The following is a 13,921-nucleotide window of genomic DNA, read 5'->3' as shown; positions in this document are numbered from 1 at the left end:
AAGAGTTGCAGGACACCAGCCCTCGAGAACCAAAATTGCCCACCCCTGGTCTAAAGGCTGATTTGTCCTTTCAGGCAGGTGAGTCAGAGTGATGGTGAGGCTGTGGCGACTCGCTTTGACTGCTCCTTCTTTGAGGTGTCTGCCTGTTGGGACTTCCTGTCGGTGCAGCACATCTTCCACGAGGCAGTCCGGAGGGCCAAGCGAGGTGGAGAGCACAGCAACTTGCTCAATGCTGCCTACGTCAGCGAGGACAAAGCTTTGCTGGGTGTCCACTCCTTCTCCACTCTATGCTACAAGGAGCTGCCGACGCCTGCCACCGCCAAGCTGGTCACGGTGAAGGCATCCAGAGCTCAGAGCAAACGGAGGGCCGCCACACTCACCCTGCTCAAGGGCTTTAAGATCTTCTGACACGTCTGTCATCCAACTGTGACTTTAGATGACTTTGAGACTGACGGCTCGATGCAACACAGCAGAGAACAGAGCAGGAAGAAGAGCTGGTATACTAATAGGGTATATTTTTCCTTTGTAAGGAAATAAGAAATTCTGGTTCATAAAAGCCTTTGAACAGCTCCTGCAGGGTTGTTCTTCTAAATGTTCTGGCTGTATGCTTCAGTTGTTTGTGTCTGATTCTGATTTACCCTAGGCTTTTTGTCTCACCCTTCAATCCCAACAAGTGGCAGACCAGAAATCCCTCAAAGGAATCAGTCATCACATCCTGTAGACAGCTGTGTAAGATGTAAAGTCATCCTCGCTCTTGTCAGACTGCACCATGACAACTGTATCTACAATGTACCTCACCACCGCCAGTGTGTAGATATGTGTGTGAATGGGTTTATGACTCAATGTAATGTAAAGCGATCTGGGATCTTTTCGGCTAGATAAAGCCTTATACAAGTAGAGGCCATTTACCATGGTACAAAGAAAACGCCATCATTTAATGCTAAGGTTTATCACAGCAAAATAAAATGACCTGGGGCCTCATGCATAAAGAGTGTGCAGTTTTCACACTAAAACTTGGTATGAAAAATTTTAAAAGTGCAGCGCTCAAAAAAATCAGATGTATAAAGCCGTGCACATGCACGTGGCTGCGCATCTTTCCTTTGCACGCTTTATGCATGAGGCCCCAGATCATCTGAAAGCCACGCGCAGGATTTGTTTTAGGAGTAAATGTAACGCTGATCTGAAATTCTTGTAAACAATACTTTCATTTCAGTGCCACCATATGACTGCAGCCAATTTAATGACGTCATGTTTTCCCATGATGGTCTATAATGTGAAAATTGCATGTATTAAGTATTTATTAGCACTTCTGGAAGTTTTTATCATACTAAGCTGGTGTAACAGATGATGTTTGTGACCTTGTTAGCACGTTCCTTTAGTGTTTCAACATATTGAATAAAAAGAAATACAACAATATCATCTTCTTGCCAGTAATAACCAAAATTATTAGCAAATTTAACAATTTTCCAACTTGCAAAACAAATTGTTATGAATAATTTCATGAATATTGTGCCACTTCAGCCAAGTTCAAAGGAATTAGTCCCTGAAGTCATTCTCAGCTGTTTATTTATTCGAGTGGAAAAAAACTGCTTTGGCTTAATGGTAAAAAACCTGGGCCCCAGGTTTTCAGCAGGTCCCAAAATGACTTACATTGTGCAGAAACACACATTAGATTTTACACTGTCATCAGTTTGGGAGCAAAGATGAAGCTGTTCACTTAAGAACCAAGTGAACAGTTTTAGTTTCTTCTGAGGTTTAAGAGGAAAACAGCCAACAGATCACATTACATTAACGGGTTTAACTACAGCTATAACAGCAGGAATGTGGCTGTTTGGATTAGGCATGTGGCAAATCAGTGCCACTGGGAAGGCATCAGTACTGACCTTAGAGGTTTATTTCTGCTGCCTAAGAATCTTCTAAAATGTGTGACCAGAGCACATAAAGTACACTCCTATAGTACATAAAGTAGACTCCAATAGAAGTGTACTTTTTAGCAATACTTTCACTCGTAACATTGTTTCAAAAGCCATTTTTTTATTAATTGTAATATTATATATTGCAACTACATACTTTCAATTTTTTTTTTCACACCATGTGGCATATTTATTTGCTGTCTGTAATACAAATGTTGATTTTTAGACCTCTAGAGTATTCTCTGGAATGTTACTTTCATTTTGATACCAGAACTAGTCAAAAACACTTAGTAGTTCCTGAGATATATTGAAATCATTTTGGGGGTGTCATTTTTGAGAACTCTCCAAAAAAATTCCAAAAAAAGAGACGTTAGGTACAAGGGGTTAAGGGGCTAAAGACGTTTTGCTTGTCATGTCCCCTTTGAAGGGACTAAACAGGGCTGGTGTAAGTGTAGCCATAGTCTTATCAACAATAAAAGAAACAAAAAACTATAACCATCTTTTCTTGCTGATCTTTCCACTGTCATTATTACAAAGTTCTTTTGCCATAACAAAAAAATACCTAAACAGTGATAGAGGCCTAACCCAGTCCATTACAATCTGCAACACAGATAACACTGACAATTTAGATAACTTTAGACAGACACTTTGCATAACATGTCAATAAATGGTTATATTCATATGGACCAGGACCAGGTCTGAATTCAGCTTCAGACCTGGCCCCTTCTTTCATTTAGTGGCCTCATTGCAAAACTAGAAGTTTTATTCTCTGGCAGAGCAAGACTTTGATTTAGGGATTTACTTTTACTCCACTAAATTTTACAGTAAGTATCTGTACTGTCTACTTCACTACATTTCTACAAAAGTGTCGCGTTACTCGTTGCATCCAAGTCGCGTTGCGCTTTTTGTCCGTTAAAATGTGAAGTTCAGGGGTTTAAGGTGGCGCCGTAAAATCCAAGCAATGACGTGACTTACGTGTCTGTTGTCACCCATCGCCTCCACCTTTACTCGCACGCGGAGCTCCAGACATGCGCAGTGGTTTCCTCTGAGCGGGAGAAGATGTTTTAAACGATAATAGCTGCATAAATCATAAGATATGACGACATGTAAAACCAGCAGCGCTTCGCTTTCACAGACGGTGGGACTTTGTCCAACACTTGGACGGAAAGCTTAAAGAAAGGTAAGATCTGTGGACGTGATGCTAGCAAAACTAGCTGTACTGACTGAGACACATGTTGCATCTGCGATGAAAAAACGTTGTCATTCATGCGCTGAATTATTGTGTGGAGGTGTTGACTGAGTTGTCGCATATATGGGACAACGCTGTGACCAAAGTGCAATATAGTGATATGACATTCAGGAACGATCCGATTCTTCTGGACGGATCTTTACTAAAGTTGATGGGACTGAAGCCTCACTGAGAGCCGTTCTTTGTTCTTGTGTACACTGCAATAGCTATATATATATATATATATATATATATATATATATATATATTATTTTTTTTGTATTTGTTTCTCAGCATATATTATTTTCTGTTTGCAAATGCTGCGGCCGGATTTGAGTAGCTCTAACATGGACCGGATGTGCGCTTTTATTGTGAAAGCAGCACGTAAATGGGTGTACCATAATGTCTTGAGCGACCGCGCACTTGTATATTGTGTGCTGGGCCGGCTGGAGTCAGAGCCGGCTAGCTTTACCGCGGTGAACGACCGGATTCTTCTGGACGGATCTTTACTGATTCAATTTATTTCAGCTCTAAGTATTTAATATCTAGGTCTTATTTGGGAATGTGGATCTTTCAGGTCAATTTGAGAAGCAATTTTGATAGGTAAAACGTCACGTAGCTGGTCTTGGGTAGGTGGTCTTGACTACAACTCTGCTACGTGGCTCCTCGGTTGTATGTCCCCCCACCCCCCACCTTCTTGGATTTCTTTAAAAATAAATGCCACTAGTGGCAAAAAAAAAGAAAAAAAAAGTGAAGTTTATGCTATGTTAGGACAGGAGACAAGATGTTTCCATCCTTGAAATTATGATACATAGAATCACATGTCTAAGTCTAAACTATGCTACAGAGTAAACATAATAAAAACATCCTTTATCTGTGGCATTGTTCATTAAAATGGCACATTTCTGATGTATTCAAATTAAATGCAATCGGTACACTTAATGATATTGTATTAGGGATTAGGTAATGCATTCAGCAAGTACTTTTACTTTTAATACTTAAGTATTTTTAAAAGCCAGTACTTTTTTACTTTTACTTAAGTACATTTTTGTCAGTGTATTTGTACTTTTACTTAAGTAAATTTTTTGAGTACTTTCTCCACCACTGGGGATTTCTCTCTTGTGTACAGTTTTAGTCTCCAAGAAAGGATGACAGGTTCAAGCTTCAGATGCCATGTTTCGCACAAAATGATGTCATGATTAAACCCAATTCTTCTCACTAGACCAGACTTTGGGCAACTATGGCTCTATGGATAGAGTAGTCTTCTTATGATTGGAAGGTTGTAGGTTTCAGCTTCCTCCTGTCACATGTCAATGGGAAAGGCACATAACCTCAAGTTGCCTACCAATCTGCATTCTGATGTATAAATGTGTGTGTGAATGAGTAAATGTGACTCTAGTGTAAAGTGCTTTGAGTGATTAAAATGATTGGAAAATCAATACAATCCATTTACCTCTTATAACCTTGTTCCAGTTTGGAAAAAGTTTCAACAAAACAAGATGGAAAATTGATTTAACAACACATTACAGCGAAGACAGACATATTATAGATGGAGACTTTAACCACTTACTGCTGATGTTGTGGTTTTGCTGTCAAGAAGATTGTAAACAGATTTTGAATATAACACACACAAGTTACCATATACAGCATTCAAAGTTGTGAAATTAGACATACTTTAGCTGACTCAGTCCACTACATGGCAGCAAAGTGCTTTCAATATGACCCTTGGTGTGTGTGAAATGTGCATCAACTGGCAATAAAGCAGTGACTTGCAGTCAGGGAAAACAGGTCCTCACCTGTCATCATGGCAAGTTAAATACTAATGCAACTGAAGCCCAAGTCATGTTGGCAAATTGATTATTTGATTGTTTTATGAATAATTTAAACAATTTTATTATCAAAATTGCTGAATTGAAACATTGTTCAAACACATGGAGGAAGAGAGGGAAGGGTGAGGCACTGTGTCACAGAGTGAATGAAGCAGGCAGCTGATGCATGAACATTACTATCTATATATTATCAATATGCATGTTTAATTCTACATGCTGGTGTTTCATAGTCTAACATATTGAACATGTATTTAATCCTTCTGATCAGCCACAAATGAGCAGTGAAAATGAATAAGATGAGGCAGAAAGTACAATGTCGCACTAATGGTGGTGAGGTGCTGAACCAAATAGACGCAAAGGGCAGCAGGTGTTCTATAAATTAAAAAGACTGAAAACAATAAGAAAATCACAAGAACACTCGGTGAGAATAGAACTGTTCCTGAATGATTCTCCTCTGTGCTGATCAGCTCCATTAAAGCTGCCAGATTTTTAAAAATGAAGGCAAATGAGCAATTTTTACAAAAGTGACAAATATTTGTGGGCATGGACTTTATATTAAAAACATAGTGAGATCATTTTAAATTTCAGTTAAAAAGGAATCAGCCAAAAAAAAAAATCTAATTTCAGTTTATATAAAATAGTATTCTGTTGTTCTTGCTATAGTGCTAATTGATTAAAGCACAATTGAAAGCTTTTAATACAACTAAATGTTTAAGTTAAGGCCAAAATATCAGCTAAATTTAAATCTAAGCTTCTGTTTTGGGTTTTAAATACTTGTACGCCTGCTCAAGAGGAGTCATGAACCTCACCGGATGACACTGATGCATACACCACCTTGGCTGGATTAAGACCTGCAGTGGTTTCAGGTGAGCTTGTTGCAGCAGTCATCATTGGGTCGAGATTACACAAGACAGAAACAGAAGAGGTTGAAGGGATTTAAAGGTTTGTTAACAGTTCACATCAAAGAATACTGAGCATTTAGTCAGTCACATGATTGTTGAAAAAACATCTTTAGAGCTTTGTAGTTCATTAAATCTAAATGAAAGGAAACGTTAAAGTGGTCCACGATTAGTTGAACATGTCCTGCATTTTCCTATTAACTCAAAAATTGCAGTTTGTGATATGTAAAAAGCCATAATTACTTCAAAAATGTTAGATCTTTCATTATATTTTTCACCCATGGAGGTTGCCATTTTTTCACCTTGCTGGGTTGATGATGCGGTTGGGAATCTAAGAGTAAACACAGGAAGGCTAACTTAACCCGAGTTGTTGTTTATCATATTGCATTTGACTGGTGTAATTTCAGACAGTGCAACACTGTCACAGTTGACTGTAATTAAAAAAAAAGTAGTGAGGTGAGTCTGCTTTGCTTCCCACATGAAAAAAGCACAGTGCAAAAGCAAAGAGCCAAATACAACTTCTGAAGGACACATTTGTGCCCCCAACATTTCTCTCCAGAAGACTGAATCATTTGTATGAGCAAAACTGATGAAGGATCTAGCAGGTTCACAAGCTAAAACCAAATGTAGTGCCAACAGTTTTTATCCACAAAGCACCTAAATCCCGCTGCCAGCTAGCGAGCAAAAAGACCCTGGGAGAAACATCAGACAAGCAGCGCTGGAAGCTATTTGAAATGATAAGGAAGCTATTACTACTGCTGTTGGTACTAAATATGAAACCACAGACCCGACACCGAACCGAAGACCAGACCTGATACAGAGCACATCAACTACTTACTAGATCACACAGTCTGAGCAGCAGTAGGTGTCATTTATTTTTTTCATTTATAAAAAAATAAATGACATTACTGTCATTTAGGTGACACCTAGGTGACTTCTTCTTTATGCTGAAGAAGCATAAAGACCAGCTTCTTCAGCCAACCCTGTCCTCTTCCACTGTTTGTTTCTCCTCCTCTTCATTATTTCTTGTGATTTCTACATTCCCTTCAATTTCAACGCACTCCAATTCAAAGTTACTTAATGTTACTTATTGCAGTTTTAGCCGGATGGAGTTAGCACAACTGGACCAAGCAAACGTCATTTACCCAGAATGCATTGCAGTGTAAAGAATATAGCAACATCCATGTGACAATATTTTATTTAAATTTATAAAAACTGTATTTTTACTGTATTGTTTTTATATCTAAATGAATATTTCTCAGATAAAGTCTATTGTTCCAACTAATGGCGGATAACTTACCGTATTTTCCGCACTATAAGGCATACCGGATTATAAGGCGCATCTTCAATGAATGGCCTATTTTAAAACTTTTTTCATATATGAGGCGCACCGCATTATAAGGCACATAGAATAGAAGCTACAGTAGAGGCTGGAGTTACGTTATGCATCCACTAGATGGAGCTGCACTAAACGGAATGTCAACAAAACAGTCCGACTCCGGTTGGCGAGGAGAGCCTTCCGCGACTGGGCAGGGGCATGGCCGGACGATGGTCACCCTTCTCTGTTCGCGCACAGCATGTTCGTGGAGAACGTGGTGCTAAATGACCTGTAGACGACCTGATTCTAGACGGTCGGTAGGTAGATAGGTCAGTCAAACTTTATTAATAGATTACAAACCAGCATTCTGACAACTATCCCAGCATGCACCGCGCGCTTCTTCTTCTACAGGTGAAAATGAAGTCGGCGGCTGCCTACCGTAGTTGCTAGACCTGTTATGGCTCAATATTGGTCCATATATAAGGCACACCGGATTATAAGGCGCACTGTCGGCTTTTGAGGAAATTGAAGGTTTTTAGGTGCGCCTTATAGTGCGGAAAATACGGTAACTTAAAAGCTGAGGGACAGACCAGTATTCACTCTGTCATCCTCCCCTCATCATGAGCCTCTCGTTCCTGCCACACTTCCTCCCTTTTCTCCTGCTGATCCTTCTCCAGCTCCTCCTGTCTCTCCTCTACAACATGATCTGGATACAAGCAGGAAGTGTTGCCATCTTTCCATGTGACCACAATGTCCCCTGCTTTTAATTCCTTTGTGTCTCCTTCAGACATGGATGATGTGTGACCCTGGGGCAGCGGAGATGTTCCATTATCCCGAAGAGCAGAAACGACTTGAAGCTCTTCGCCTTCATGCTTCTTAACAAGGGATGCCTGGGCTTTGTATTTAGCTATCTTCTTTCTGCTCCTGTTGAAGATGAAGCAGAACACCCTTAAAATGGAACATGACATGTTTTCCTTTGTTGCTAAGATTTGATGTGTAATTTCCTACTTGTTGGCCATGGCTCCCATTCCCAGCAGCAAAAACCCAATGAGCAAACAGACAAAAGCCAGAACCAGAAGCACAAATGTCCAAATAGCTGCTGCAAGACAGAAAAGAACATAATCACAAAGTTATGCCATATGTGCACTGGATCAAGACCTAGCTAAGCTAGAACCTTCTGAAATAATGTTGGTCCACAGAAATTACACACGCCACTGCTCTCAGTTGCCAAATCTTTTCCCCTCCCCCTCATTGGAGTACATGATCAGCTGCTGACTGTGTTTCTATGCTGGCAAATAGCTGGGAAAATATGCTCTGTGACTCAAAGTGAGAGGCCACTGTAGGTGTTGTCAAAATTAGTTTTTAAAATATTAATTTATTACAATCAAATTCTCTTCTTTGTAAGAAGAGAATTTGATTATGTTAAAGGTCCGTCCTTTAACATAAGGACTGACCTTATGTTAAAGCTGCAGTTGTAACTTTTAATTAAAAAATATAACTTTTACAGAACTGCACAGTGGCGCGGTTGGTAGCTGTTGCCTTGAAAGAAGGTCCTGGTTTAAAATGCAGTTTGTATTTTCTCCTAGTGTTCCTCTCGCTTGTTGTCTGCTGGAGATGGGCACCAGCATCCCTTGTGGACCCGCTAGTGATAAGCATGTAAGATAATGGATGGATGTTTTTTTTACACTTTTGCTAAAACTGTCACCATGTTGTGACAGTTCAATATGAAAAATACAATCTGTGAAAAATTCAAGCTGCTCTGCCTCCTCCATATGGTCCACCACAGTGGAGCCATCATGAACGCTCAGGCTAGTTAGAATGGCCACTGATGACAGCAGATAAACAGTTTTCCTGTAACAGTTGTTTCTCTGCCATTAGCACATTGCATGTACACGAGCATGACTGACAGCACTGAGACCCACCTCCTGACTCTGATTTGTTGTTTCTGACTGAGCGGTGTCTTTCTACATGACTGTAGGAGCACTAAGAGGAGATGGAGGAGGTTGAGTCATATTTGTCTCATAATATGCTGTCACAATATTGTGGCAGTTTAAACAAATATGTAAAAGCACTTTTTTCTATAAAAGTTACATACTTTAGCTTTAGTAGAATGCTTTTACGTGTGAAAGACTCAGATTGAGCTTCTGATTTCACCAAACATTTTAACTTGAACCACGTTTGGCTGAAGGATTTTATAACCTTTATGATAAGCGGCGGTGCTTACGGTTCTCGGTACGGTAGAACCAGCGGTAATACTCTCTCTTCTCCTCCATCTTGCCTTTCATCCCGTCTGCTGCCTCCTCCGGATCGTCTAACAGGTCCTGGTCCTCTGACGCTCTCCGGAGCCCTGAGAGGAACACACAGGAACATGGCAAATCCTTTGGTTTTCAGAAACAGATCAATTACTGTGCTGTTACATCAAATTCTGCAAAAAATTTAATACACAATTATTATTGACATGACTTTTACATGTGATAAAGTATTACTGGATTACTTTGCTGTTTAGTTGTTGAAAGTGCTACAAAGAAATGATGCTGCTGCCTTTATATTCCAAATATTTCTGAGATCAACCTCATTGGATCTGCTTTGGTTCATTCAGACTTACGGAGGCTCTTCTTACAGACATCCACCTCATCAAGAGACTTCCACTCAAAGTGTTTGAGGCGGTTTGTGAGAATCACATGCTGGCCGTCGGTGGACAGCAGTAAGAACGTGTTTCTGCTCCTGAGTCTGTTACTGCTACAGTCCCACATCAGCTCTGGAGCTTCCTGGTCTGACTTTGGACAGGCCTGGGTTTGGACCGGATGGTCCTGCTGAGCCGACAGACACCTGGAGGATCCGACACACATCAGCATGCCCTGGTTGATCCAGAGCCACTGCTGAGCCAGAGAGTCCAGGTCACACTGTTTCAGGAGAACTTGACCTGTGCCAGCCGACTCCTCCAGACACAGGCCATACTGCGTGTTATGGATCATAAACATCCGCCCCCCTGCAGAGGTCAAAAGGTTGACTTTATTAAAAGCATAGATGCTAACTCAGTGTCAGTGTCTACTTTGTTTTACAAAGTGATCATTTACCTGGGACAAGGAGAAGCAGGAATACCCAAGAGTCAAGCATTTCTGAAATGGATAAAGAACTGTGAGAACACACAGAAATGAAGGAACTTTTTCTACCATCTTTTACAGTTTTGGATTTATGTAGTCACATTTAAAGAATAGCCAAAGCAGCTGCAGTTCTAACAGAGATGGTCTTTATCATATGATCTATGTCATATGACTTTTCACTGAATGAGGATCAATAAAGATACTGATCTACTCTCTCTGCATATTCAGCCTGCCTGGCAATGCTAAGGTCACTGTTTTCTTCTCTGTTTTATTGTGAAATAAAATATCTAAAAAAGAGTAAAATATTTACTAGATATGACTTAGACCTTTGATTGTATAAACTGTAAAATCTTACGGATTCAACTTCTCATCAGGTGCCAAAAATTAATAGAAACTTATTTATCTATTTATCTATTTGATCATAATCTGTTAAAATCAGTAGCTGCACACATCCACTTTATTTGTCCACAGATGTTCCACTAGAATGTATTTTGGGACCATTACTCCTTTCCCTTTGCATAAATTATCTTTCACCTCAGTGTCCTAATAACTACTGCATATCCTAATAACAAAACATGTGCAGATGATAGAGTATTTTCCATACGCTTACAATAAGACACAAGTTGTGGAAAGACTAACGTCACATAGAATTATTAGATTAAGGTTAACGCTTCATGTAACAAAAACAGAAAATTTGTTTTTAAACCAGATCCAGCATAACTGGAATCAGTCAGAATATCTGCATGATTGGACTGAAATGACTATTTTCTCTAAGTCGATATTTTCTGAACTGGTGCAATATAAATAAACTGAACTGAATCCAGTGTTGAGTGGGATGTTTCAGAATCAATGGGTTTAGATTGAATCTTAATGAATTTTTAAATCCTAGGTAAAAAGTCCACAGTCTAGTTAGACTGTGGACATTATATTATTTTCACAAAATAATTTGTGAAAATAATCACAAATTATTTTCACCTGGTTACATTTATCAATGCAGGCAGCCAAATTATGCAAGAATGGACAGTTCACATTTCAGTTACTTGGCAATAAAGTATCTAGAAGTACCTGACAGTATCACCACTGTGCAACATTACGAAACTGTAACCTACTGAGTTATGAGACTGCCAGAATATACAATGACAAATTTGTTCATGGTGTGCCATCTCCTGCCCTTATTTTGTTAATATTAGCACTAACTCGTATTGAAAAAACAACACTGTATTGTTTGCCATTGTTTGTAATCTATCACTTCCTTATTTTCACTAGCAGGGAAAATTAGTGCTAACCTGACTGTTGTTTATGATGGATTTTCAAAAGAAATGCCATATCTTCTCATGGCTGCCAATTATTATTGGACTTACAATTTTACCAAGTGGTTAAATTTAATTCAGTTTATTTAAATAGCGCCAATTCACAGTAAATGACGTCTCAAGGCACTTCACAAAAAACAGAAACAGTGGAGAGGAAAAACTCCTCTTTAACAAGAAGAAACCTCCAGCAGAACCAGAACCTGGCTCAGTACAAGCGGCTATCTGCCATGACTGACAGGAGGTTTGAGAAGAAAGAGCAGAGACACAAGAAGAAACAGATGAACTGATGTAGGATGGTTTTCAATGTCCAATCCTTCCAACTATTTCCTCCTGCATTATGAAAAGCAAAACCCACTACACTGTTAGTGTAAACACCCTGTTAGTGTAAACCAGAAATGATATTCACAGTTAATAAGCAGCAGTTTAAAACTGGAGCTGGATCAAATCTGCCTCTCTGGATGAACTGTAGCAAATATTTCCTTCCCCGGAGCTCTGATCTGCTTGAAATTTACATGTTTTTTTTTTTTGTTTTTTGTTTTTGTACTCACTGTGGATTGACTTCTGCTGCGTCTGTGGCTGAGATGAGGAGGAGGGAACATGTAACTCAGCAGGTACTCAACAGAATTAACAACTTTGGAAGATTTTCCAAAGGTCACGGGGAGGAGTCTGCACTCTGCTTGTTTTCCTGATGAGGGAGTGAAGATTCAGAAACGCAGAAGGAAGCTACATTTATTTAGCTCCAAAAAGTCTTCTCTGTTCACTTAGCTACTCAAAGATGTTTACTGTCTCAACTTTTACATTTTTGTCTAACAAGTTCATAGATCACTACATGTTTGCTTTACCAATTCAGTTCTCTTGTCATATTGAGAATATCTACACGTGATATGAAACATAAACTCACCCTAACAAATATGTTCCTGCAGAGCCTGTAAAACAAAGTTCAGTGAGATCCTTCAGGTCTTTGACCTTGTTATATGGTTACTGCTTGCACAGCCTCATAGTAGCCTTGGTTCCTGTGTGTGAAGGTAAATGACTCATCGGTCAAATCCCTGCCTGCAGAGCACAAAACGTACAATTAACTGCTAAGGGATTTGATTTTTATGCCATTGAGGTTGGGCTGTGGCTTTAGTCTGTGCTGTTAAAAATTAATCTGAAACCTTCATTTTAAATTAAACTAATAGTTGTATGAATGAAAAGATGTGTTTATTATACTGTTATGTATTTTAACAGAAAGCAACAAAACATGTCTCACTGCTTATGCAGCATTTCTTTACCAACAGAAATGTTACAGAGTTAAAGCGGACCGTACAATCAGGGCTGTGATGTCACTGTTGCTCTGTTGAGCTGATTTTGTTTCTCAGGGTAATTATTGGTGTTCCACCCAAAAATGTTAATTTCTCACCTTTTCGAACCACCAAACAACATTTATAAATGAATGAATAACATGGTTATAATATATTTTCTCTAAATAAACCAAAACAGCTGTTAACGTTACGAAAGGACCCAATATATGCAGAATCCAATGCAAGGAAAGGATTTATTCACAAATAACCAAGACTGTAGAAAGTGATGGTAGGTTCAGCTCTCTGGGTTCAGTGGGGAGAACTATAAAAGGGTGTGGATATGGAGGTGAAAGTTGGAAGGAAGTGAACTGAGGAGGCTTACTGCTTAGAGTGGAGATTCAGTATGGAGGAGGGAGTGTGATGGCTGCAGTTACAGCCACACAAATCTGGGAACATTCATTTTCACCACACGCAACAGGTTCACATTCACTTTCACTACAAACAGGTTCACCCCACTTATATTTGGGTTTCTTTATGTCTAGGATTTAATTTACAGAGTAATTGGTTTTGGTTCAAAGGCAACACATCACATTGTATTCTAGAATAAGTGCGCACATTTTAGTTTACATTGTTGTGTTTTGCTTGATTTAACCTTTGTTTGTTTTTTGAGTTTCCTCAGTGCTGGCTGCTCCAATCCTTTAGGAGAGCAGAGAGGTGGAGAAGGGGTGGAGCAAGCCAGCTGAGACTGCAAATTGGTTCATACCACTACTCATTATTCATAGGGGGTGGGGGAATGGGATTTTTCTATGTTAGTTTCAGTTAGGTTTTTGTGTATTTTCCCCTTGGTGTTTTGTATGTGGCCTGATCAGCCAGTATTTAAGTTTCCCCTTTTTCTGTTTGTTAGGTCTGTTTGTTTGAGTTGGTCTGAGTTGATGTCTGTTACTTTGACCTCTTTTATGGGCCCAATTTTTGTCATTTTTTCTGTTTACCCAAGTTTTGTTTTGGGTTAAATAAAAAACAACTATTTTTGACTTTAA

At 39.3% G+C, this 13,921-nt stretch overlaps 2 protein-coding genes across 6 annotated transcripts; one reads left to right on the top strand and one right to left on the bottom strand.

Moving 5' to 3' along the window:
• Positions 1 to 54: 54 nt before the first annotated feature.
• LOC106964735 (ras-like protein family member 12) lies at positions 55 to 562 on the top strand (the record flags this gene model as incomplete). Its single annotated transcript, XM_015060414.1, has 1 exon — positions 55 to 562. A coding segment is annotated over one exon (354 nt), but the record flags the coding sequence as incomplete, so codon positions are not given.
• Positions 563 to 4,636: 4,074 nt separating this feature from the next.
• LOC106964733 (uncharacterized) lies at positions 4,637 to 12,611 on the bottom strand. 5 transcript variants are annotated; one of them, XM_015060412.1, is made up of 8 exons: positions 12,503 to 12,611; positions 12,150 to 12,286; positions 10,265 to 10,306; positions 9,793 to 10,176; positions 9,412 to 9,534; positions 8,196 to 8,283; positions 7,756 to 8,111; positions 4,637 to 7,168 (listed from the first exon to the last, which is right to left on the bottom strand). In XM_015060412.1, the coding sequence occupies exons 3-7, from the start codon at positions 10,302 to 10,304 to the stop codon at positions 7,784 to 7,786; spliced, it is 963 nt and encodes a 320-aa protein (XP_014915898.1). In that variant the 5' UTR covers positions 10,305 to 10,306; positions 12,150 to 12,286; positions 12,503 to 12,611; the 3' UTR covers positions 4,637 to 7,168; positions 7,756 to 7,783. The 5 variants fall into 5 exon arrangements, with proteins under 5 accessions (XP_014915898.1, XP_014915896.1, XP_014915894.1 ...); XM_015060410.1 differs by having other exon boundaries at positions 8,196 to 8,286; positions 10,265 to 10,323; positions 12,503 to 12,610; XM_015060408.1 differs by having other exon boundaries at positions 8,196 to 8,286; positions 12,503 to 12,609.
• Between the last annotated feature and the right edge of the window lie 1,310 nt (positions 12,612 to 13,921).

This window comes from Poecilia latipinna, unplaced genomic scaffold, assembly GCF_001443285.1.
Source record: "Poecilia latipinna isolate Pla-1442-1.1 unplaced genomic scaffold, P_latipinna-1.0 Scaffold1711, whole genome shotgun sequence".
In the NCBI taxonomy this organism is placed as follows: Eukaryota; Metazoa; Chordata; class Actinopteri; order Cyprinodontiformes; family Poeciliidae; genus Poecilia; species Poecilia latipinna.
This window is presented reverse-complemented; position numbering and strand designations above follow the sequence as displayed.

Coding starts and splice junctions, on each gene's coding strand:
- LOC106964733 (XM_015060410.1), bottom strand. CDS start 10,304: ATGCTTGACTCTTGGGTATTCCTGCTTCTCCTTGTCCCAG. Junction 10,177..10,264: donor CCTGCTTCTCCTTGTCCCAG/GTAAATGATCAC, acceptor TGACCTCTGCAG/GGGGGCGGATGTTTATGATC. Junction 8,287..9,411: donor GTTCTACCGTACCGAGAACC/GTAAGCACCGCC, acceptor TCTGTCTTGCAG/CAGCTATTTGGACATTTGTG.